Source organism: Oreochromis aureus, linkage group 20 (assembly GCF_013358895.1).
Source record: "Oreochromis aureus strain Israel breed Guangdong linkage group 20, ZZ_aureus, whole genome shotgun sequence".
In the NCBI taxonomy this organism is placed as follows: Eukaryota; Metazoa; Chordata; class Actinopteri; order Cichliformes; family Cichlidae; genus Oreochromis; species Oreochromis aureus.
This window is the reverse complement of record NC_052961.1, coordinates 6,905,488-6,928,965: the sequence shown is the minus strand read 5'-3', so window position 1 is coordinate 6,928,965 and position 23,478 is coordinate 6,905,488. Positions and strand designations below refer to the sequence as shown.

Genomic DNA, 23,478 nt, shown 5'->3' with positions numbered 1-23,478 from the left:
TTGCCACCTATTTGCAAAGAACACTGATTCTTCCAACCAGAAGGTTTTGCACTAAGTTGTCCAAGAGATGCCAGGAACGGAAAAAAAATGAGTCCTAATAGTGGGATCTGGAACTTCTATTCTCAGGTTTGTGTGCACCTCTACCTCAAACCTCAACTAAAAGCTCTGATCCAGAGCGGTTTTAAATAATAGCCTTGAGCTAGAGAAAAGTATGTTGGAAGTTGATTGGTCACCAATCCTTAAATTTTGCTGATTTTTTTGTTCCAGGCTGACTTCAGCCACCTTCTCACTCCTCTTCTAACAGAGATACCGACAGCACGCAGGTGTGAATCTAAAGATGGGCAATAATACTGCCAAAATTGTGGCTGTTGTTCAGGATTATGTGAAAAGGTTGGAAATTCAGTGGAAAGGTACTAATGATGCAGATTGGGTAATCGGGTTATTGCCTGAAAGAGAAGCTAGATGAGGTTGAAAAACAGCAACAAGGATGTGAGAAAACAGGTTATGGAAATCGCCTCATTTGCTGTTCAGGTATAAGGCCTTTGTTCCCCATCATCTGAATGTTACCGATACATTTTCCAAATTATATAAATAAGTTTTACGGTTAAAAGAACTTAAAATAAACATCTGCACTAAGTCACTCCAGTAAAAAATATCGAAGCTCAGGCTTAGTGCTAATACAGTCATAAGGATCACTAGTATGACTGAAGACGATGATCCTACACTCTGTCTTTGGAGCTATAGTAAAAACAGTCATCCGTCAGCTCATGCAGCTTTAATGCATGATCTGGCGAGACAATCGAAAAATAAATAAAAATGGGGTGAGAACTTCTGCAGTGTGACTCCAACTTTTCTAGTATGTGGTGAATTAATTTAGCCACTTGAATGCTTGTAGTTAAGAATATCTGTTCGTCAGATAGTTTAAAGTCGGTTATTTATCCTTCAGTTGAATTTGTTGTATAGCCTGTAAATGTGGCCAAATTAGAAGTTTATTAAAGCCTTCTGCAGTAGACCTGCTGTTTTAAATGTAATGTAAATCCAACGGGTTTTTCTGCTTTGCATCTTTGTTTATAACCTCTCTTTTATGGCTCTGTTACGTGACTACAAGTATAGCTTTGAACATCAGAGTTACATGTTTCTTATTAATTTTTATTTCAATTGATTTTAGTTTCCACAGCGGATTGAGTCATTCAGTTTCATTTTTATTAATTGAAAATGTTCAGTTTCACTGTTAGCTTTATATTTTAATGTGTATATAAACATTTTCAGGTTATGTAGACATCCTTGTCTTGGTGAACTGATTTACAAATTTGACCTCATCAAAGACCAAAAATAAGATTTAGTGTTTATTTTATTTTAGTTAATCTTGTAAGTGCATTATCATTTTAGTTAACCTTCTGTTTAGTTTTTATTTTTGTTTCAGTTCATTCTTTTTCTAACACCTAGTTTCAGTTTTTACTTCACTTTTAGTACCTATAATAACCTCCTGCACATAATGGACTTGAAACAGTAAATTGATGTGAGCCAAATCCACCCCTTTGAAAGTTGGGTTCCCGCCCAGTGCCTATGCTCTGGCACTGCCCCTGCGTGAAGGGCTTCTCTCAACGCAGATGTCCTTGGCTGGTGGACGATCTAACTTATCAGGACATACAGTGTGGAATCAGATTTTGGCCTCTTGTCAAGCAGGGGTGCACCGAGGGGAAGGAATGCCAGGTGGCAGGGTGCTGTTGCCATTATTGACAGTATGACATTTCCTGCATGATGATGAATCAATTACTGTATAACCTACATTATGGGTACCCCACATTCTGCCTTTAGGCCTCTTTTTGACAGCGTTACACGTCCACTTCACAGGTTTAATAAGAAGTAAGTTGTATGAGGCTGCTGACATTCAGAGTTTTCTATACTTGAGAATATTTAATCTCTTACAGTTCCCAACAAACTTATGTTGCAGTTATTTAAAAGTAATGCCTCTTAGTGTCAGGGATATACATGACAGTACTAAAAGGAAATCATGCACCATTTTATTAGAAAAACATAAAAATAGATAAAGCTAAAATTGCCATTGCAATTCATCTTTTAAATCCTATTACTTGGAGTCTCTGAAATCTGGGCTATTTTCTGCTTTTCTATTTTTTGTTTCTCATCCATCCTATAGAAATACTGGAGGTATGAGCAGAGGTGGCAGCAGACCATATGAACGGGGGCATTTGGCTGAAGTCACTTTGTTATTCCATTAAAAAATAAATAATCATCATAAAAAAGACATTCATATTTTAAACCTTAGACACATACACATAGAAAAATGTAGATAAAGTTATGAGAGGGCAAACATATGTCTCAAATTACATGCGGAGACAAAGCTGGAGACAAATGGGAGAGACATTTTTCCAGAGTACACCAGTCGCTAAAACATTTGACTGTGCTCACAATATCCTCAACACATTTCCATTTGTTTTGCAATTTTCAAACGGTCATGCTTTAAAAATAGCTGTACGACCTGATGAATGGCACCTTTATTGTTTTATAGATGTGAGGGTACTTCACAAAGTCTGACCCATCTGCTCATTGTCCTCATCAGTCATGGTGGTTAACACGATTCACTGTAAACTGTAATTAAACTGAGCTCACACTGCAACAACTTATCAGTGACATGATTATTTAAGTTTCATTACAAAACTGTATGAACTGGCATAACTTATAGTTGAGGTGCACAGTGACCTTTGTGGGCATAAGCCTGGATTGCCACTTCAGTAATGAGAAGCACTGTACCTCACTGGGAAATGAATACCTCTAAATCATGAACTGAAATGGATAAAACAAGTGGAGCACGAACAATGTGAGTGTGGATCAGCTTCAACATGTTGATTCAGAACATCTGTGGAGCATCACTGCCCCCAAGTGACTAGACTTTCATCAGTTTTCCTTTCAAACACTGTTAGGGACCACACAAGACACCCGTTAGATTATATTAAACCACAGTGGGTCTTGCAAGGTTTGGGATGTAGAGCCGCTACAGATGGATGCTGATGAGATGAAAAATGTGAAATCAAGTTATGAGATCTTTATTAAGTGGGGAATTTTGAAATGTTAACGTTATGATTGCTCTGACCTAAAAGAAAGGCTCAACCCTTTGTGTGATGCATGGGCTTTGCAGATTTTTGGCTTCTAAAGTGGTGCATACCAGAAAGGATTACAGCATCATGTGAGCCCTTTGATTCCACACAAGTTAGATTAAGAACTAATAACTGAAATTCTAAATTTGAGAATTTGATATCGAGTGTCCTTTACAGTATATTCATATATTTTAAAAAGAAAAAGACAAAGTTTGTTCAATGACTGCAATTTTTATTTATGACATCAATAAATGGCACAGGACCTTTAAGCCATTTAATACTCTTCTCCCTCATCATCCTCTCCCAAGCTATCTGTTCCCACCTCCTCATAATCCTTCTCCAGAGCTGCCATGTCCTCTCTGGCCTCGGAGAACTCTCCCTCCTCCATACCCTCACCCACGTACCAGTGAACAAAGGCACGCTTAGCGTACATCAGATCGAACTTGTGGTCGAGCCGAGCCCAGGCCTCTGCAATAGCAGTGGTGTTGCTCAGCATGCACACAGCCCTCTGGACCTTGGCCAGATCTCCACCAGGAACCACAGTGGGGGGCTGGTAGTTGATGCCAACCTTGAAACCAGTGGGGCACCAGTCCACAAACTGGATGGAGCGCTTGGTTTTGATGGCGGCAATGGCAGCGTTGACGTCTTTGGGCACCACATCACCACGGAACAGCAGGCAGCAGGCCATGTACTTGCCGTGGCGAGGGTCACATTTCACCATCTGATTGGCTGGCTCAAAGCAGGCGTTTGTGATCTCAGATACAGTTAGCTGCTCGTGGTAAGCCTTCTCTGCAGAGATGACTGGCGCATAGGTGGCCAGGGGGAAGTGGATACGGGGGTATGGCACCAAGTTGGTCTGGAACTCTGTCAGATCAACATTGAGGGCACCATCAAAGCGGAGGGAAGCAGTGATGGAGGACACAATCTGACTGATCAGCCTGTTCAGGTTGGTGTAAGTAGGACGCTCGATATCGAGGTTCCTACGGCAGATATCGTAGATGGCCTCGTTATCTACCATGAAGGCACAGTCGGAGTGCTCTAGGGTGGTGTGGGTGGTCAGGATGGAGTTGTAGGGCTCCACCACAGCAGTGGACACCTGGGGAGCTGGGTAGATGGAGAACTCCAGCTTGGACTTCTTGCCATAGTCGACAGACAGACGCTCCATCAGCAGGGAGGTGAAACCAGAGCCGGTGCCACCGCCAAAGCTGTGGAACACCAGAAAGCCCTGAAGACCAGTGCACTGATCAGCCTGAGGACAGAGAGGAGATGACAACCAGGCATGAGTTACTTCATTCAATTATTTAATTTGTATATACATTTTATACTAGCTGCTTTGAATTCACCCACCAGTTTGCGGAGCCTGTCCAGAACCAGGTCAATGATCTCTTTGCCGATGGTGTAATGTCCACGGGCGTAGTTATTGGCAGCATCCTCCTTGCCTGTGATCAGCTGCTCAGGGTGGAACAGCTGGCGGTAGGTACCACTGCGCACCTCATCTATGCAAACAACATTACGTTAGTTTTGCTTCAAAGATGTTTTAATTTTCCTACATTAATGTTCAGCGAGCGGTGATGACACTTACCGATGACAGTGGGCTCCAGGTCCACAAAAACGGCTCTGGGGACGTGCTTTCCAGCTCCAGTCTCACTGAAGAAGGTGTTGAAGGAATCGTCTCCTCCTCCAATGGTCTTGTCACTGGGCATCTGTCCGTCCGGCTGGATCCCATGTTCCAGGCAGTAAAGCTCCCAGCAGGCATTGCCGATCTGGACACCAGCCTGACCAACGTGCACCGAGATACACTCACGCTGTGGAGAGAGGGGGGAAAAAAAACAAAAAAAAAAAAAACAAAACCAGTCACATTTGGCATCCATTCTATTTTTTTTTTTTAATCCCAGTAGTAGATAAAAGCTACTCATCACATGTTCAGGCCTGCTCTGGAACTAATGTGAGACATGAGGAAGAGGAAGAAAATAAATAAGGCTCTTTGTTAGCAGTTGCATGCCACAGTCATGATTATATCCCCCTGAAGGCTGATAACATCTGAGCCCTTTAGAAATATCACATGTACATCAAGCAAAGGAACAAGCAAATCTTTTGTGTCAAGAACAAACATTTTCACATCAAACCAAACAAAAGACAAAAAAAACCCATAAAGCTTTAAGTGAGCTCCTTCTGTTTGCCGAGTCCGTGGCTTCAATTTCACAAAGGCCAGGCCTCTTCAGAGAGGTGCTAATCAGAGGAATGCTGCAGGCTGACCTTTGCCAACTAGGTCAATGTGCGCATGAAAAGCCGGAAACAGACAGACAGGGCTGAACTTGGAATTTGGGTTGTGCCCCGTCACGCTACACCAAAAATACACTAAAAGTCTGTTGAACACTGGGGTTGGTTAGCAGCCTGAAATGATAACTTCTTCTCGCTATTAAAGTACAATGGCTGAACTTAATAACCCTTTCAGCTGATTTGAATTACCGGCTACCACGTGATATAACTTCAGTTTAAACTTAATTGTAGGATAAGACAAAAAAAACCTTAACACTCACCATGTTTCTTTATGTTGATAAGTTTCAGGATTAAAATGAGGAATAGGAAGCGAGAAAAACGTTAGCTCCCACAAATAGGCCTTTATGAGTCCTGTGTAAGAGGCAACTGATGCGTACAGTCTGGGCGAGGCCTTTTATACTCGCTCACCCGCCGGAAACGCTCCGCTGAATCTGATTGGGTTACGTCACATGAGCCCTATTCCTATTGGTTAGATTGTAAGCGTCACGTTCAGCCTGACACGGCACAAACTTTTCAGGAAGGTGAGGCAATCCCAGCTGTCAGCAGCGTGTTTCAGGCAGGAAGTGTGCGTTTTTTTTCCAGTGATTTCACATTTAAGTTTTTATTGTCTGTTTTCATTCATACTTTACAGCATCTACCAAATATTGTAGGATACATTGTAAGAGAAAGACATGGCAATTAAAGTAAACAGGGAAAAAAGATATGTTTTCCCGAGGGAAAAAAAAACTTTTTTAACCCCTATTTGGAAGAAAAATAAGTTTTTAGGCGTTTTTTTTAATATAACAGGTGATTCTATACGTGCCGGTTTTATGTCCAAGTGCCTGGAGGAAATTCATCCCGGTTACAGAATGGTGAGACTTGTTTCTTGGAGGGTGGGGATATACCTTGAGTTCCACAGTCCTGCTTTATTTAGTTAAATGACATTCAGTGAGTATTATGAGCACAATATAGAGTGTTGGGAGAAGTATTCAAATAAAGAAAATGACACTTAGAAATCCACTCCAAAAGACTCCCTCAAAAATAAGGGCAGCATTATTATCAGCAAAATTTAAAACAAAAAAAAAAACCTTTTGTAAGAAAAAAAACTTGTCATCACATATGACATTATTACTTAACCAGACCTGATGCATTTTGGAGCTGCAGGCTTGTTTTTTAATATCTGTGTACCTCTAAACACTGTAGATTTATGTCTCCTAACCTGGTGCTCGGGGCCCAAAGAGTCACAAGCGAGATGTATTTATAGAGCACATTTCAAAAACAGCTTTTTCTTCTTTCCACAAAACAGGAAGCCTGACAAAGTAAAAACACAAACATACTGACTTACACAAAAAGTAAATTACCCCACCCCACCCCCCAAAACATGGAGGGTAATCTTACATTAAGTCTTTATTAAGTCTTGAGCCATTCTTTTTTCTTTATGCTTTGTTTCCCCTGAGCTGTGCTTCTTGTAGAACTTTTTTAAGTAACAATAGTTCTCCAGACTTTTCCTGAAAGTTTTTCTTTGGGCATTGGCTGTTTTTTCACTCACATTCAGTCCAATCCATGTACCCTATTTTCCTTTATTTATCCAGTTGGCCAATAGGGGAGCAACAGTTACAGCAAATACAAATACCTGACCAATTTCAGAGGAATTTCTGTTTGTTTATTAACCCACTTAAAACTGACCTGTGAAGGATTCAAGCATATCGAAGTAACTCACTTATTATTTGTTCCAGTTTCAGTGGGGGAATCTATAAAAAATGCTAATGATAACCCACTTAGACAGACATAATATGGTATTTTGCACCAACAGGTGATTCCCATAGAGTTAGCTGAATATTTAGCAAATGTGCTTTTAAAAAATTATAGGAACTGGACAAGTGGTAGACAAATGAAGAAAAAGCATGCTTAAAAACTGGCAAACTGAATAAAAATGTCTGAGTTTAGAGAAGACTGCTATCTGAAATGGCTCCAAGACACTGCTTCTTTGTCAAGGATAGCAAGCCTAAAAGACTGAAAATCATTATACAACTCTACAAAAGAAAAATCCCACCTGACCACCTTAGGAATCAGCTGATATTTTTACTATTAGCATATTTAATGAAATGCATGCAAAATATTTTTATACTATATGAATATTTAGGTCCCAAGCCTAAATTTAGGTATTTTAAGATGATGTCTTCTAAGTTGCATTTTTGCCTTTTCAGTGAGTCTTCATTACTTTTAAAGGGAGAAGATGTGAAAATTTCAAGCCTGAAAATCACATCTAAGTTCTGTTTAAAATTACAATTACATTTACAACTCCCATTCCACAAATCTCAAATTTTAAAGGCAAGTGAAAAAGGGCTAGAATTTTATTTTGACCCAGAAGAAGTCACAGCTACAGCAGTGGCGTTGTGTCAGAGCAAGCAAAGCAAAGCAAAGTAAGCAGTGCTTTGTTCAGTTCGTTCAGTTCAGCAGTTCAGTTAAATTAAAAAAAAAAAAAAAATAGGCAGGCAGAAATTAAAATGTCTCAAAGTGAAAGCAAAGTGTTTGCGTCTATCCTGTATTATACTGCCATCTTGTGGCACAGTCGCTTCTTGCTGTTTAATAAACTGAACAGATGAAGGCGCCACAAACACTTTCAGATTAGTATTAGTATCTTGAACTTACTTTTTCATTAATATTTGTAATCCTCCTGTGAATACTGACAGTTAACCATGTCACAGAGTGCTCAAGCCTTTTAATTCAGCTGTAATTTTTATTTATCGATATATTTTATTATGCTTTTTAACCCTTTAATCAAGTAGTTGAGCTGTTTTTCTGAGCTCATTAAAAGCTGTTTTGGAGGTATGTATTCCTTACAGGACAGCCACTACAAACATGTTATGTTATAGAATATGATAAATCACTGTAGATTAAACAGAATATAAACGGTTTAAAATGAGCTTGACATCTTAACATCAGTACTAATCCCTATAACACTAATGGGCATCCTTTTTCATCAGAATAATTACTTTATGTACAATTTGTCTGTAATGCAATCATGCCAAAAAAGAAAATAGACCCTTTAAAGTTCTAATGCTTGTTTTATGCTTGAGCTGTGATAGCGTGAAGGCAGGTAGACAGGTAGTTATGGAATGCTGAGAGTGTTTGCTGTAGATGGAGGCAGTGTGGAAAATATGTGGGCTACTCTTGTTTGTTGGTCCATCAGCCATCTGTTGAGAACAGCAACGTTATAACGTGCAAGGATCTGAATAGGAAATAAGTATTGAAAACTGTCCACCGCAGCCACTGTTTGTACTTTTCATGCTGTAATTTTTTATCTTTAACATTCGTTTTATGCTTCATGCTTTCCCAGTCCGCTGTCGCTCCCTCCCCCATTCCGGCCCATTTGTAAGTCATTCAGCACTCAATTCGGTGATGTTGAGTTCGGAAGACATTAGTGGTGTGTAAAAACCCCTTTTCATCCACTGTACACAGACGGACACATTAGTAGGACCATAAATCACGCTTAAGGCTTTACATATCGGGTGATAAGACGAGGTCTTAAAAGCAGGTAAATACAACCTCAGATGAACAACGACACATCATTTATTTAACAAAAATTGAGCCAAAATCCAGAACCAATGTATGAAAAACTAAGTACATCCTGACTGTGGAATGCCTGTAATCTGTAGAGTCCTTACATCTTAGACTCTACAGACCTCAGTTAGCATGTTAAATGTTAAAGTTCATGTCAGTACACTTAGAAAAAGATTGAACAACTACAGATTGTTTGGAAGGGCTGCCATGGTCTCTAAAAAAGAACACAGCATCACAGCTTATGTTAGTATCTGATTTGTAACAACCCTTTGGACAAACAAGACCAAAGTGGAGATGGTTGGCTACAATGCACACAACCGTATTTGGTAAAAAGAGTCAATCAGCACAAACACCTCATATTAACTGTGAGCACGGCGGTGGAGGAGTGATGATTTGGGCTTTTTTTGCAGCCACAGGACCTGGGCGCCTTGCAGTCATTGAGTCGCCCATGAGCTCCTCAGTATATCAAAGTATTCTAGAGTCAGATGTAAGGCCATCTGTCTGACAGCTAGGCTTGACTGAAACTGGGTCATGCAGCAGAACAAAGTTCCCAAACACAGCAGCAAATCTATATGAAAATGGCTGAAGAAGAAAAGAGTCCAGATTTTGCAGTGGCCCAGTTTAAGTCAAGGTCTGTACCTACTGGAAATGCTATGGTGGGATTTTTAAAAAGCTGTGCAATAACAAATACTTGCTAACCTAAATTACCAATGAAGCACTCTAATAAAGAAGAGTGGACCAAAATTCCTCTACACTGAATCAAGACACCAATCGAGTCATACAGAAAATGATTACTTCCAAGTTATTGCTGCTAAAGGTGCTTCTCTGAGTTACTGAATCATATACCTCACTCAGTTTTTTTACAGGTCTAGAAAATCCTGTGAAAAACTTTCCTTTTCACAACGATAAAAGATAAACCTGGTATCAAAATTTAGGTAAAAAGAAGAACTTTTATATGATAACTTAATGCGACCAGCCATCAATCCCATATATTGTACTCGGACGTTTTCTCAAACAAATTATCAGAAATAGACAAAAACATCCAGGGTACCGCTGCTTTCTTCTGTTACTTTTAAACATAAGCAGTGCATTGGTATTGGCGCAAATTTAATATTGAAACTATATCCTATGATACTGATGCTTAAATGTAGTCATAGAAAATCATTCTGAGCAAAAATAAGATTTTGTTTGTAGATTGTGCCACTTGGAGTGGGTGTGAAATGTATTTCACACCCACTCCATTTATCACATGTATCACATGGAGTCCATGTATCACATGGAGTCTTCACCCTCCTGCCCTCTGGGAGGCGCTACAGGAGCCTCCGGACTAAGACCACCAGGTACCGGAACAGCTTCTTCCCCACAGCTGTCAGACTCCTGAACTCTGCCTCCTGACATCTGACCCACGTTAAACTCATGGACTGAACATACACACACCCACAACCACCTACACACACACACACACACAATGGACAACTGTACCCTCAAACACACAATAATAACATGGACTGAACCACCACTCACAACCACTAGCACTTTATATAGCCTCTGTAGAAATTATCCACATATCTCATTTATCTTAACTGCACTACTGTATAGTTCTGTGTAAATAATCATTCTGTACATACGATAATTTTTAATCCTACAACTGTTCATAACTTGCATAGTTCACATTTCTGTATAACTGTATATCTCATATTTCTGTATAGTTTTTTTCATATTTATAGCCTGTACATAGCTTGTACTCACTACAGCCTGTACATACTTATAGTTATAGCATATTCATAACATACTTCATACCGTGTACATTATAACATACCATAATAGACCCATTTCTGTAATATACTTACATATCTATATTATTGCTAATATACATTGTAATATATCTATATCATGGCTAAAGCACTTCTGGGTGGATGCAAACTGCATTTCGTTGCCCTGTACCTGTGACGTGCAATGACAATAAAGTTGAATTCTATTCTATTCTATTCTATTCTATTTTGTTGAAGTTTGTAACAGAGCATAAATGTGTTTTTCAGCCCTGAACATTTCATGTGGATATCTCCTGTACTTCAGAGGTTGTGGGGCTAAAAAAAAGTATCATAGCATATAGTTTCAATATTAAATTTGCGCCAATACCAATGCACTAAAAGTCCTGGAAAAAAATGTTCACCTAACCTTATTTATGTACTTTTTACCTTTTGTAACTCCAGATATTTTTATAAGGTCAGGATAAGACGTTGCTTGGCTTCATTAGATACAATAGTAAAGTAGGAGGTCAGGTGAGAGTGCCTCCCATCTGAGGTTCCTCTTATAGTTTAATTTTATAGTTCCTGTGTGGACTTACCAGACCTGAAGAGTAATTCACTACAGCTGTCAGTTCAGTATTTTTATTTTAGTTGTAGTGGAATACTTTTGGCTGCAGCCTTATTTTCCATGAGGTTGTCACAGCAGATGGATCCACATATTGGCTTTAGCCCAAGCTTTGCATCGGGTGCATTTCCTGACACAACCCTCCCTTTATTCAGGCTTGGGACACTAGAAGCACACTAGCTTGTGACACTATCAGGCTGGGTTTGTGTCTCCTTCCAGTCTCACACCCTGGATCTATTGTGAGTTGAAGGTTTCAGTTTAACAGTTCATACTATTTTACAGTTTAATTTTGAAGACCGCATTGTAAACCTCAGGATCCTCATTACGGTCAAAAGATTTGTCAAAGTGCAAGGATTCCTAAACTGTGGGTCCCCCTGGTGGACCATAAAGGTACTGCAGGCGGGCCACAGCCAAGTTATATATTTACATAAACATATTTATTTATATAAAAACTTAATCAAAACTGGTAATAGGAGGTGGTTAGTTTATGATATTATTCATTACTTGACCTAAATTTACTGCTTTTGTATTAAAGTTTGTGGCAGGTGGGTCACACACAGGCTGGTGCTGTTACAGTTGTCGTACCTAAGCTTTGAAAGAGTCTTCCTTTGTCATTCAGGTCAGCTGAATCAGTCAGATATTCAGCAGGTGAATTTTAAACACCTGCTGATAACTGATTTTCTTAGCTTGACTTTAAACATTGAAACTTCAAGCAATCGTTCACCCTAATACTTGAAATATGTATTTATGAACAGTATTTATAAACACAGCTGTAGGATTTATGTATCGATTACAAGAAGAAAAAAGATTGGAACGCAATTGAGAAAACTAATCAGCTTTTTGCATGCATGTTTAAAAACATATGAATTTGAAACATCTTAAATTACATGATTCAAACATTTTTGTGCTACTTACTCATGACCAATATGTCATAAAGTTTCTGAATATTTAAAAATCATTCTGAAAAAATCATTCTGAATATCACCGAATATTTAAAAGACAAACAGTTAAACCTTTTTTCATCACAGAGGTTTTATTTAGAGCATAGCCAAACTTGACATTTCCAAGGGTTTAGAACTGAACAGCCAAAATGACAAAACATTTGTATTTGGAATGCTTTAAAGGAGACATTTTAGTCAAATATTTCCTTTTTAACTAATGCCTTCAGGTCCCTTTCAATACTCCTCTCCTTCCTCCTCTCCCTCACCCTCAATGGAGTCGACTCCCACCTCCTCATAATCCTTCTCCAGAGCTGCCATGTCCTCTCTGGCCTCGGAGAACTCTCCCTCCTCCATACCCTCACCCACGTACCAGTGAACAAAGGCACGCTTAGCGTACATCAGATCGAACTTGTGGTCGAGCCGAGCCCAGGCCTCTGCAATAGCAGTGGTGTTGCTCAGCATGCACACAGCCCTCTGGACCTTGGCCAGATCTCCACCAGGAACCACAGTGGGGGGCTGGTAGTTGATGCCAACCTTGAAACCAGTGGGGCACCAGTCCACAAACTGGATGGAGCGCTTAGTTTTGATGGTGGCAATGGCAGCGTTCACATCTTTGGGCACCACATCACCACGGTACAAAAGGCAGCAGGCCATGTACTTGCCGTGGCGAGGGTCACATTTCACCATCTGATTGGCTGGCTCAAAGCAGGCGTTTGTGATCTCAGCCACTGAGAGCTGCTCGTGGTAAGCCTTCTCTGCAGAGATGACTGGAGCATAGGTGGCCAGGGGGAAGTGGATACGGGGGTATGGCACCAAGTTGGTCTGGAACTCTGTCAGATCAACATTGAGGGCACCATCAAAGCGGAGGGAAGCAGTGATGGAGGACACAATCTGACCGATCAGCCTGTTCAGGTTGGTGTAAGTAGGACGCTCGATATCGAGGTTCCTACGGCAGATATCGTAGATGGCCTCGTTATCTACCATGAAGGCACAGTCGGAGTGCTCTAGGGTGGTGTGGGTGGTCAGGATGGAGTTGTAGGGCTCCACCACAGCAGTGGACACCTGGGGAGCTGGGTAGATGGAGAACTCCAGCTTGGACTTCTTGCCATAGTCGACAGACAGACGCTCCATCAGCAGGGAGGTGAAACCAGAGCCGGTGCCACCGCCAAAGCTGTGGAACACCAGAAAGCCCTGAAGACCAGTGCACTGATCAGCCTGAGGACAGAAGAGGAGATGACAACCAGTGATTATTTTATTTAATTTGTCTTTCTGAAGATAAATTTGAAACATGCTGCTGTAAATTTAGCCCACCAGTTTGCGGATCCTGTCCAGAACCAGGTCAATGATCTCTTTGCCAATGGTGTAATGTCCACGGGCGTAGTTATTGGCAGCATCCTCCTTGCCTGTGATCAGCTGCTCAGGGTGGAACAGCTGGCGGTAGGTCCCTGTGCGTACCTCATCTATGCAAACAAGGACATTACATTAGCTACACTTCAAAAGTATTTTCATATTAATTTGCTTGAATTATTGTTCAGCGAGCGGTGATGACACTTACCGATGACAGTGGGCTCCAGGTCCACAAAAACGGCTCTGGGGACGTGCTTTCCAGCTCCAGTCTCACTGAAGAAGGTGTTGAAGGAATCGTCTCCTCCTCCAATGGTCTTGTCACTGGGCATCTGTCCGTCTGGCTGGATCCCATGTTCCAGGCAATAAAGCTCCCAGCAGGCATTGCCGATCTGGACACCAGCCTGACCAACGTGGATGGAGATACACTCACGCTGTGGAGAGAAGAAAACAAAGCGATAATGGGGGGGTTAATTTAGCTGTAAATGTATTCATTTGTAGTGCAAGCAAAAAAAGTAAAAAACTGTTCAGTGTTTTTCTTAATTCAATCGTTGTGGGTGAGAGTCACTTTTACTGATCCAAACATGTTCTTTTATTAGCAACAACTAGTCTTATTTTTTTTTCCCGCCCAACAGGTGCACTGGATTGTGTCTGGAACCGCGTTGCTATGCGACAAACCCTTCACTCTGGCAACCGATGACGTCGGGGCCGGTGAAATTCGTTGGGAAGCGTGAATATTAGAAAAGGTTGAGCCGTTAAAGGAGAAAAGTTTAGTCAAGGAAGCAAGGCAGCCATAATGGTAATGCCCACGGGTATTGATTTTACAGCATAATAACTGCATGCGTTGAACCACCAGTCAAATGTGGAAAAATGGCTCAAAAGTTTGCCGGTTTAGCCCCAAAATGCGGTTTTTGCCTTCCCCCCTCGAAGTTACGCTTCCAGCGCCATCTTTGCTATCAGAGAATTGATCATTTTAATTCAGTGTTAGGTCTCTCCATATGTTAATGCCACTGATTTAGTCTCATCACTGAAACTAAACCGTTATAACAGAAAATGCTACTAGGTGGCCGGCTGTACATCTGCTCGGTGGCTGGCTGTGCATCAGTGCGGTAACTATCAGCCCGGGAGAGTCCGTTACTCGCATGCATTTTTAATGGCTTGCCGCGCTGACAGGGCATTTTCATCCAGTTTTCCCTAAGGATTGGGTTACTGTGGGTGTGGGGCATTCTTTTTAAGCTGATACAGCTTAATGCCATTCTCCCTGCCAGTGACGTGAATTACCCTTACAGCCCGTCGCAGTCACGACTAGTGATGACCGGGGCTTTAGTCATGCCAGTGAGAGAATAAAATACCACAGAGTCACCGGCTGGACTGAAGCCTCCATTATTCCCTCTGTCCACCCCTGAAAACCTCTTTTGTTCGGTCTGCCCGCCACGTCCCCCAATTGAAAGGCGTCAGAGCATCTCCCCATCTCAAGCTGGGACTAAAACCTCCACCCTATACTGCAAGAAATTGAATATCTAATTAGCAAAATCAGCCACACAGTTTTAAATCCCACTTTTCATTTAAAGGTAAAGCAACCCTCCCTTGTAAGAGTTCAACTTACAAATCACACCCACCTTCCTTTTTTTTAAGTGTGCCTCAAGTATGGCCTGTTAACAAAGCTTTTTTAAAAGTTCTTACCATTTTGTTATGTTATAGTCGCGGTGGAGGTTGGCAGAAGCTCCTCGACAAGCAGTCTTACAATTCGACTGTTATGGGGTCGATGTAAGAGATAATGGCGCACATGAGGATGAACAGAGGTATATATGCAAGGGAAGACCCGGCGCCGGTGGCTGCTGCGCCCTATTGGCCAATCTCCCGTCAGTCTGACGTTTCGAATCATTCCGCGGTTTTCGATTGGATAAGCGGTTCTCCTCACTACAAGGGCCGCCCAGCAGACCCCACCCTACTATCCTGCCGTATTGTGCTGCAAGCATGGCGCCTCTGATTATGGGAAAAATGCTGCGTAATTTTCAGCATGTTTGCGCCAGACAGACCCGGGCTGCTCTACACAAACTCTCCATATGTCGCTCCTCATGCTAAAACTAATAAACAAAAACAGAATAACTAATGGGAAGGCTTGTAATAAAATTCAAGAAACACTTAAAAAGTGGACTATTCTCTGCATCTGATATTGAAAACTGTATTCACTTTTATTTATAATTGATTTTATCAAGTTTTATCCATAATACATCTTATTTTATTTCACATTTTCCAATACAAATCAATCAGCTCATCTTTCTTCAAATAGCCCCTCCAATTTGTTACCATCAGACTGAATTTCAAGCCTTTCACCGGATATATATGGATCGTCCAGTGTCTTACTTTTCCTTAAGGCTAAATTATAAAATGTGCATTTGCAGTTAACCTAAAGAGGAGTTTAAACACCCATCCACGTTGGCTGGCGACAAAAAAAAACTTTAGTTGTTATCAAACCATCACTGTTACATGTATTTTTGATATGACCTTTGTAGGATTTCATGCATACATTACATTTACGTACTGTTCAAAATTTACTGCCTTCTACATGATAGATGTGGTGTTTTATTGAGCAGATTAACAGCCGTTTGGCTTTGTTTTCCAGTCTTCTTTAGATAAAAGAGGTCAAACTGCCCAGTCATATGTGAGGGACATGTAGGCCAACGACGCCCAACCCCCAGCCCCCCTCCCAAGATTTAACGGTTGCTAGGAAATGAATAAAGGAGTTGCCTGGATACAGACCAGTATCCACATAGACCGCCTTTATCTGGTGGTCACGTGGTCCAGCTTAAATAGTAGCATTAAGGGCCTGCACTGCAGCTGCCTCTGTGGTGGGATATAAGCCACGTTTTTCCTAAAATCTATCATCACGCCTCGGTCTGTAAAGAAACAGGCTTTTTCTTCCCTGCATGTGCATGCATCCTTGTCTTATCGAGCCAGTAAAAACTGAAAAATGTCGTGAGGATATCAGGGTGGGGCTTGACTGATTCCATGCACGGTGCACTTCATCCAAAGCGTCACTCTTTCTTGAGACTGTGAATGCGGCTCTTCTGGTTTCTTAAACCTTCAGATTTCAGTGAAACGGACCATAAATTGGTTTTCATGAGCCAACTCGCAGGGAGTTAAGCACTTTGGTTGCTAACAACAAAGGAAACTCTATGACAACAGTTGTCCCAGGGGCAGAAGTGGTATCCCATTGAACGAGGGGCTGCTTTATTTTGAGACTCAGACCCGAGAGATGTGTGTTTACAGTAACAGCAGATGGAAAACAAGACTAGATTTTATTGTCTTTTCTCATCATCTAAAAAAGGATCCCAAGAAACCAGTTGTGTCAGCATTAAAAAATCCATGTTTTTTTTACCTTTGATCATCCTGATTTTATGCTCTGCTTACATGAGACAGTCTAGTTATTGAATTAAAGGTTGTGTAAACACTTTTAAGTATATATGATTATATTACCCGTAATTTAGATCTTGTATATTATATTTTATAGCTTAGTTAATATTGTTTATAGCTCCACATAAATTGCATGTGCAAACACTATCCCCTTGCATCCTCTCCTCTCACACTGACCCCTCTACATTCCTGAATCTTCTCTTTGGTCTTCCCCATTTCCTCTTGCCAGACAGTTCTCTTCAACATCATTTTTCCCATTATATTTACTACTGCTCCTCTGCACATGTCCAAACCATCTCAACCGTGCCTCTCATAGCTCTGCTACCATCATCTGCGCCTTGTGTCCTTCCATCAGTGCCATCATCTCCAACAACAACACAGCTAGCAATATTATATGTCACCCATTTGATGCAAGAAAGATTTTATGCCAGAGACCCTTCGTGACGCAACCCTCACAGTTTGTCCAAGCTGGGGATGGGCACCAGCGATTCTTGTGGGTTAATATCTGGACCAAGCATGCCACCTGGAATTTTTGAGCAAGAATATTGCCACACAGTGTATGTAAAATACAGATTGTATAAAAGACGGACATAGCTTCCAAGTCTGAAAAGTGAATCATGCGTTCTTTTTAACGGTTACATGGGGGGACTCCGCATAGACGCCTATGGGGAAAACCCTCAGACTTGACATCTGTAAAAACTTTACACGCCTTTACCATTTTTATAATACTGATATCCATACATTTTGCCCAGATACACAGGAACATAATAGTACTCAGTTTTTCTATTTCATTTTTCTAAGTAAAGAACATTCCTGTACAGGGAAGTACAAACCCTCATGGGACTGTTAATGTTTACCTTCAAATACTTTATTTAGTCATGCTGTGATCATTATTTCCGTTATACTGTGATGTTGTGCTTAGACTTTGGTACTTGTGGATTTGTGGTTTCCAGGATTTATGTGACCAAGAATGGTGTAAAGGGTTAGCTATTAACAATCCACCATGACTGAAGCTCAAGCAGTGTTTGATTCAAGGTTGTTGTTTAAATGGTAATAAAATCATTCTTCCTGACTATGCAGAGACCTCAACGCTTATCCAACACTTTATGACAGTTCAGCAATCTGTGGTGTTGTTCTCTGATTAAATTCTTTGACTTAAAGTGTCTCATCCATTTATTTAGCACCGACTTTTCTTGATTGATGATCTGCTCCCACTGAGCGCCATTGACATCCCCGGGCAAGCTGAAGCTGTTGGCGAAATGCTTGAACTGGTGAGCAGCGTGAGGAAAAGAATGCATGCAGAGTGCTCCTGCACTAAATTAATAATTAATTAATCAAATATAGTTGTCTCACAATGTCACATTTGGAAACCAGTGCATTATATTATTTATTTTTGCAATATATAATGCCACAGATCTGAGGTTGAACAAATTATTGTTGCCTTCGTTCTTTTCAATCCCTCATGTACCCACACAAACTTGTTATTTCCATTTACTGTACACATTATTTTGCATTTTATTTTCAGTCTGTCTATACTATATTTTCTATTTTCTGCATATTTTACCATGCAGATTTCAATGATGCAATCTAGATCTAAAAACTAAATGACAGCAGCTGTCGCAGTGATTTTGAATTGTGTGTAGGTTTAGCTGTGTTTCTTTATGTGAGATGCTGTGATTTATGTGCACTCAATATACTGACCTACATCAGAAATCTGGCCTACATTCTCAGCTAAATTATTATCGCTTTTATTTTTCTGATTTTCTTATTTTATATTTATTTATTAATTTTCTTCCAGTCCAGTTTTCTTGTGAGGAGATGCCCCGCCCTAACAGCCTCACACAAACAAAAGTTTGAAATGCTTCTCTGTTTCTGTCTTAGAGGATGAATACACATCCATGTCGTTGATCTGCCTGCACCTGTGTTAAAGCCATCAGCATGCGAGCTCTGCTGTGACAGATGGAAAAGATGCTCGGTCACTTTGTCGGGTATCAGATTACCAGTTTGCAGGATGCATTGCGGTAAGTTTCAACGCCATGAAGGACCACTCCCATCTCTACAGCATTCCCATCCTCCCTCTCTCCTCTTGGTGAGCAGCTGCTTAGACCCTCCCTGTCTCACAGCTGCTGAGGAGGAGGAGGAGGAAGGGGAGTGGAGAATGTTCTCTCAAGAAGTCCTGGCTGTCAGCCATTGCTGCTTCCTGTCCTTCTCTTTCATCTCCTGCAGTTCATTTTGAGTGTAGCAACCACTAAAGGCTGGCTGTAAATCATACATCCTCACTGCCCTGCTGAATAATTAATGAGAGATCCCACATTTAGTTGGCTACTATACTGCATCAAGGATTTTCTCTTTTTCTTTCAGCCTTACTTAAAAGCATTAAGCTGCATGCCTTTTCAGGTGACTCCCATTCTCAACTGGATTTTCAGACAGCTTAAAGGGACGGGTTTTAATGTTGTAACTGCAGATTGTTAAGTCTTAGTGGCATTTAGGTTCTCTAACACAGCCACTATGTCACATAAACTGCAGTTCAGCCAATTTCAGTTCCTCAAACTGGGCAGAACCAGAAGAAGCTCAACCCACACTGGGTGCTGCTGAACAACGGACGCACAGGCAGACATGCCGCCACGTGATCGGCCCACTGAATGACATCATTGCAGAGAATCTAGGACAAAGAGCGAGGAGATCCGAGGAGCTGGCATGGCAGGCAGATACCATGGCAGACTCCTCCAACATGGGTGCCCGGATGATACCAGCACCAGTGGGGTGGATGCAGCAAAAGTATCGATATTAATGCACTACATTTGTAGAAAAATAAAAAATAAAATCCACAAATATTTACAGTCCAAATCTCACCTTGAGGACAGCTTTGTATTGATTTGCAGCTTGCCACACCTAAATAATAGATGCTCAAGCCTCTATGCATAATAAATGAGCTTTGTTTGAACTAGTCCTTTATTCACTGAAAATGGATTCAGACTTCTTCTTCTGCTGCTGCTGCTATTAAAATTTACATTGCAAGGAGCTCGTGGACAGTCTTTCTTGTCATGTAATGTATGAGAATATTTTTCACCCCAACAAAAAAACGTAACATACCCACATAATCACTAGTAAGAATCACGATTTATCTTATTTCAATGCTGGCTTCTAAAATATTAATATAATGTACTTCTCATATTTAATTGCAAAAGCACTTAGTAGCTATGTCAGAACTGCATTAGCCACCAAATGGTGGTAGTAAACGCGTTTTTTTCCACTGTGCACAGGAGCAAATCCCCTGCCCTGCCTGTATAAATCTGGTAGCGCCGCCCTCCCATTCAGCAGTTGTTGCATCGACCCCGTTGGGTACTACACGCGACGCAAACAGACCCTTTTTTAAAAAGCCTCTTTCTTCACATTTTCTCCTTCTCCTCTTCCTCTTTGAGCCTCAGACGGAATCATGGTAAGATATTTCCCTTCGTTCCTCTCTCTGAAACCGTTTTTGTAAGGTGGAATTTCAGGTTAGTCAGGCGCCGGTGTCTCGGTTGTTGAACGGGTTTCCCATCGCTAGAAAACCATTTTTAAAACTCAGCAGACACATAAACGCTAGAATAGCTAGATTGTTACCGAAACACTTGATTTAGATATATTTTAGCGTGAAAACAAATCGTGTTACAGAGATGATGCACAGATTTGGTCTGCGGCAGTGGCACGATGTGATTGGCATTGTGTAGAGATGAGAACAATGCACAGAGTGGCGTTGTTTAGACTGACAATAAAGGCAATAGAGCTGCTTTTTATATAAATAATTAGCATTATTTATGTAAATATTCACATTTTTTGTCATTTTAACACGTAAAAATCATAAATCTGGCATCTTAAACGCAGGACCCTGTTTAAAGGCAGGGAGGGGCAGATTGGGTGGGGATGGATGGAGAAATTAAATTGCAGCTATCATTTTTAATTCATAGGATGCAGCAGCAAATGTGTTTTTTAATTTAATTTAATTTAAAGGTTAAAGAAAATAAATTGACACAACAAAATGCCTCTATTTTTATATTTGTCCTGAAATATTAAATAAACATACACTCTCAAAGACGATTTGTGTCCTGTATGATGATTTAATTAGGACCAAATTAAGGTTTCGTGGATTACAAAAAGACAGATGTAATTAGCTAGATTGATTTTATGTTTTCTTCACTGTGATTTTGCATCCTCAAGACATAGAAGCAAGGGGAATATTCCAGGCTGTGCGCCTTTGCACAGGGAAATCAATTTGCATGTGTGCTTTTGCTTGCAAAAGAGGGGGAGAGGTAAGAGAGTGGGATAAAAGGACAAGAGGACAAAAAACACTGGAGGAAAGAGGAGAGCGTCCTGCCTCTGCGGGGGCTGCTGCTGTCAGGCATTTCTTTTCCCTGCTGTTTGTGGTGCAGGGAGGTACCTCCTGCTGCACTGCTCATCTCAGATAGAGGGAGCAACTAAATGTGCCCAATCTTAAGATCCATGTCTTGAGAGAGGTTACATCTAAAAGCAGTGACAAAATGTGGAATGAAAACCAAATTAAATATAGATAGATGACCTTTTTCTTCTTTTTCTTTTCTCTCCACAGCGTGAGTGTATCTCCATCCACGTTGGTCAGGCTGGTGTCCAGATCGGCAATGCCTGCTGGGAGCTTTACTGCCTGGAACATGGGATTCAGCCGGACGGACAGATGCCCAGTGACAAGACTCTCGGAGGAGGAGACGATTCCTTCAACACCTTCTTCAGTGAGACTGGAGCTGGAAAGCACGTCCCCAGAGCTGTTTTTGTGGACCTGGAGCCCACTGTCATCGGTAAGTGTCATCACTGCTTGCTGAACAATAATGTAGGAAAATTAAAACGTCTTTAAAGGAAAACTAATTAAATGTCCTTCTTTTCATAGATGAGGTACGCACTGGGACCTACCGCCAGCTGTTCCACCCTGAGCAGCTGATCACAGGCAAGGAGGATGCTGCCAATAACTACGCCCGTGGACATTACACCATCGGCAAAGAGATCATTGACCTGGTTCTGGACAGGATCCGCAAACTGGTGGGTGAATTCAAAGCAGCTAGTATAAAATGTATGTACAAATTAAATAATTGAATGAAGTAACTCATGCCTGGTTGTCATCTCCTCTCTGTCCTCAGGCTGATCAGTGCACTGGTCTTCAGGGCTTTCTGGTGTTCCACAGCTTTGGCGGTGGCACCGGCTCTGGTTTCACCTCCCTGCTGATGGAGCGTCTGTCTGTCGACTATGGCAAGAAGTCCAAGCTGGAGTTCTCCATCTACCCAGCTCCCCAGGTGTCCACCGCTGTGGTGGAGCCCTACAACTCCATCCTGACCACCCACACCACCCTAGAGCACTCCGACTGTGCCTTCATGGTAGATAACGAAGCCATCTACGATATCTGCCGTAGGAACCTCGATATCGAGCGTCCTACTTACACCAACTTGAACAGGCTGATCAGTCAGATTGTGTCCTCCATCACTGCTTCCCTCCGCTTTGATGGTGCCCTCAATGTTGATCTGACAGAGTTCCAGACCAACTTGGTGCCATACCCCCGTATCCACTTCCCCCTGGCCACCTATGCGCCAGTCATCTCTGCAGAGAAGGCTTACCATGAGCAGCTCTCAGTGGCTGAGATCACAAACGCCTGCTTTGAGCCAGCCAATCAGATGGTGAAATGTGACCCTCGCCACGGCAAGTACATGGCCTGCTGCCTTTTGTTCCGTGGTGATGTGGTGCCCAAAGATGTGAACGCTGCAATTGCTACCATCAAAACCAAGCGCACCATCCAGTTTGTGGACTGGTGCCCCACTGGTTTCAAGGTTGGCATCAACTACCAGCCCCCCACTGTGGTTCCTGGTGGAGATCTGGCCAAGGTCCAGAGGGCTGTGTGCATGCTGAGCAACACCACTGCTATTGCAGAGGCCTGGGCTCGGCTCGACCACAAGTTCGATCTGATGTACGCTAAGCGTGCCTTTGTTCACTGGTACGTGGGTGAGGGTATGGAGGAGGGAGAGTTCTCCGAGGCCAGAGAGGACATGGCAGCTCTGGAGAAGGATTATGAGGAGGTGGGAGTCGACTCCATTGAGGGCGAGGGAGAGGAGGAAGGAGAGGAGTATTAAAACAAGCATTAACAGATAATAATTGATTGCAATGTGTTCTTGAATGCATTCCAAACAGAAATGTTTGTCAGTTTGGCTGTTAAGACTAAAAACTCCTGAAAATGTCAAGTTCGGCTGTCTTCTAAATAAAACCTCTGTGATGTGGTCCTTTGCCCTGTGTTTATTGAGCCCAAATACATATTTACAACAACAAAATGATGGAACTCCAAATTTTGAGCTATAATTTTGAAGATTCGGTATATAAAGCTCAAAGCTTGGCAGTATATATACATGGATATATTATGTTTTCTTAAACATTAACAATATCTATTATAATCAGAAGCTAGACAACTAATTGGT

General features: G+C 41.5%; 2 protein-coding genes across 4 annotated transcripts; one reads left to right on the top strand and one right to left on the bottom strand.

Annotated features, from left to right (window-relative positions):
• Nucleotides 1-3,327: 3,327 nt before the first annotated feature.
• Nucleotides 3,328-15,417, bottom strand: LOC116336552 (tubulin alpha-1A chain). Of its 3 annotated transcripts, XM_031760459.2 has the most exons (5): nucleotides 15,281-15,417; nucleotides 13,809-14,031; nucleotides 13,565-13,713; nucleotides 12,542-13,468; nucleotides 3,328-3,438 (listed from the first exon to the last, which is right to left on the bottom strand). In XM_031760459.2, exons 1-5 carry the CDS (start codon nucleotides 15,281-15,283, stop codon nucleotides 3,391-3,393), a joined length of 1,350 nt encoding a protein of 449 aa, XP_031616319.2. In that variant the 5' UTR covers nucleotides 15,284-15,417; the 3' UTR covers nucleotides 3,328-3,390. The 3 variants fall into 3 exon arrangements, with proteins under 3 accessions (XP_031616319.2, XP_031616318.2, XP_031616316.2); XM_031760458.2 differs by lacking the exons at nucleotides 12,542-13,468; nucleotides 13,565-13,713; nucleotides 13,809-14,031; nucleotides 15,281-15,417 and adding exons at nucleotides 4,464-4,612; nucleotides 4,699-4,921; nucleotides 5,657-5,784 and having other exon boundaries at nucleotides 3,328-4,365; XM_031760456.2 differs by lacking the exon at nucleotides 3,328-3,438 and having other exon boundaries at nucleotides 12,320-13,468.
• A 4,896-nt stretch (nucleotides 15,418-20,313) lies between these two features.
• tuba1c (tubulin, alpha 1c) lies at nucleotides 20,314-23,286 on the top strand. The gene is made up of 4 exons (XM_039604446.1): nucleotides 20,314-20,453; nucleotides 21,600-21,822; nucleotides 21,912-22,060; nucleotides 22,159-23,286. The coding sequence occupies exons 1-4, from the start codon at nucleotides 20,451-20,453 to the stop codon at nucleotides 23,137-23,139; spliced, it is 1,356 nt and encodes a 451-aa protein (XP_039460380.1). The 5' UTR covers nucleotides 20,314-20,450; the 3' UTR covers nucleotides 23,140-23,286.
• Nucleotides 23,287-23,478: the final 192 nt, after the last annotated feature.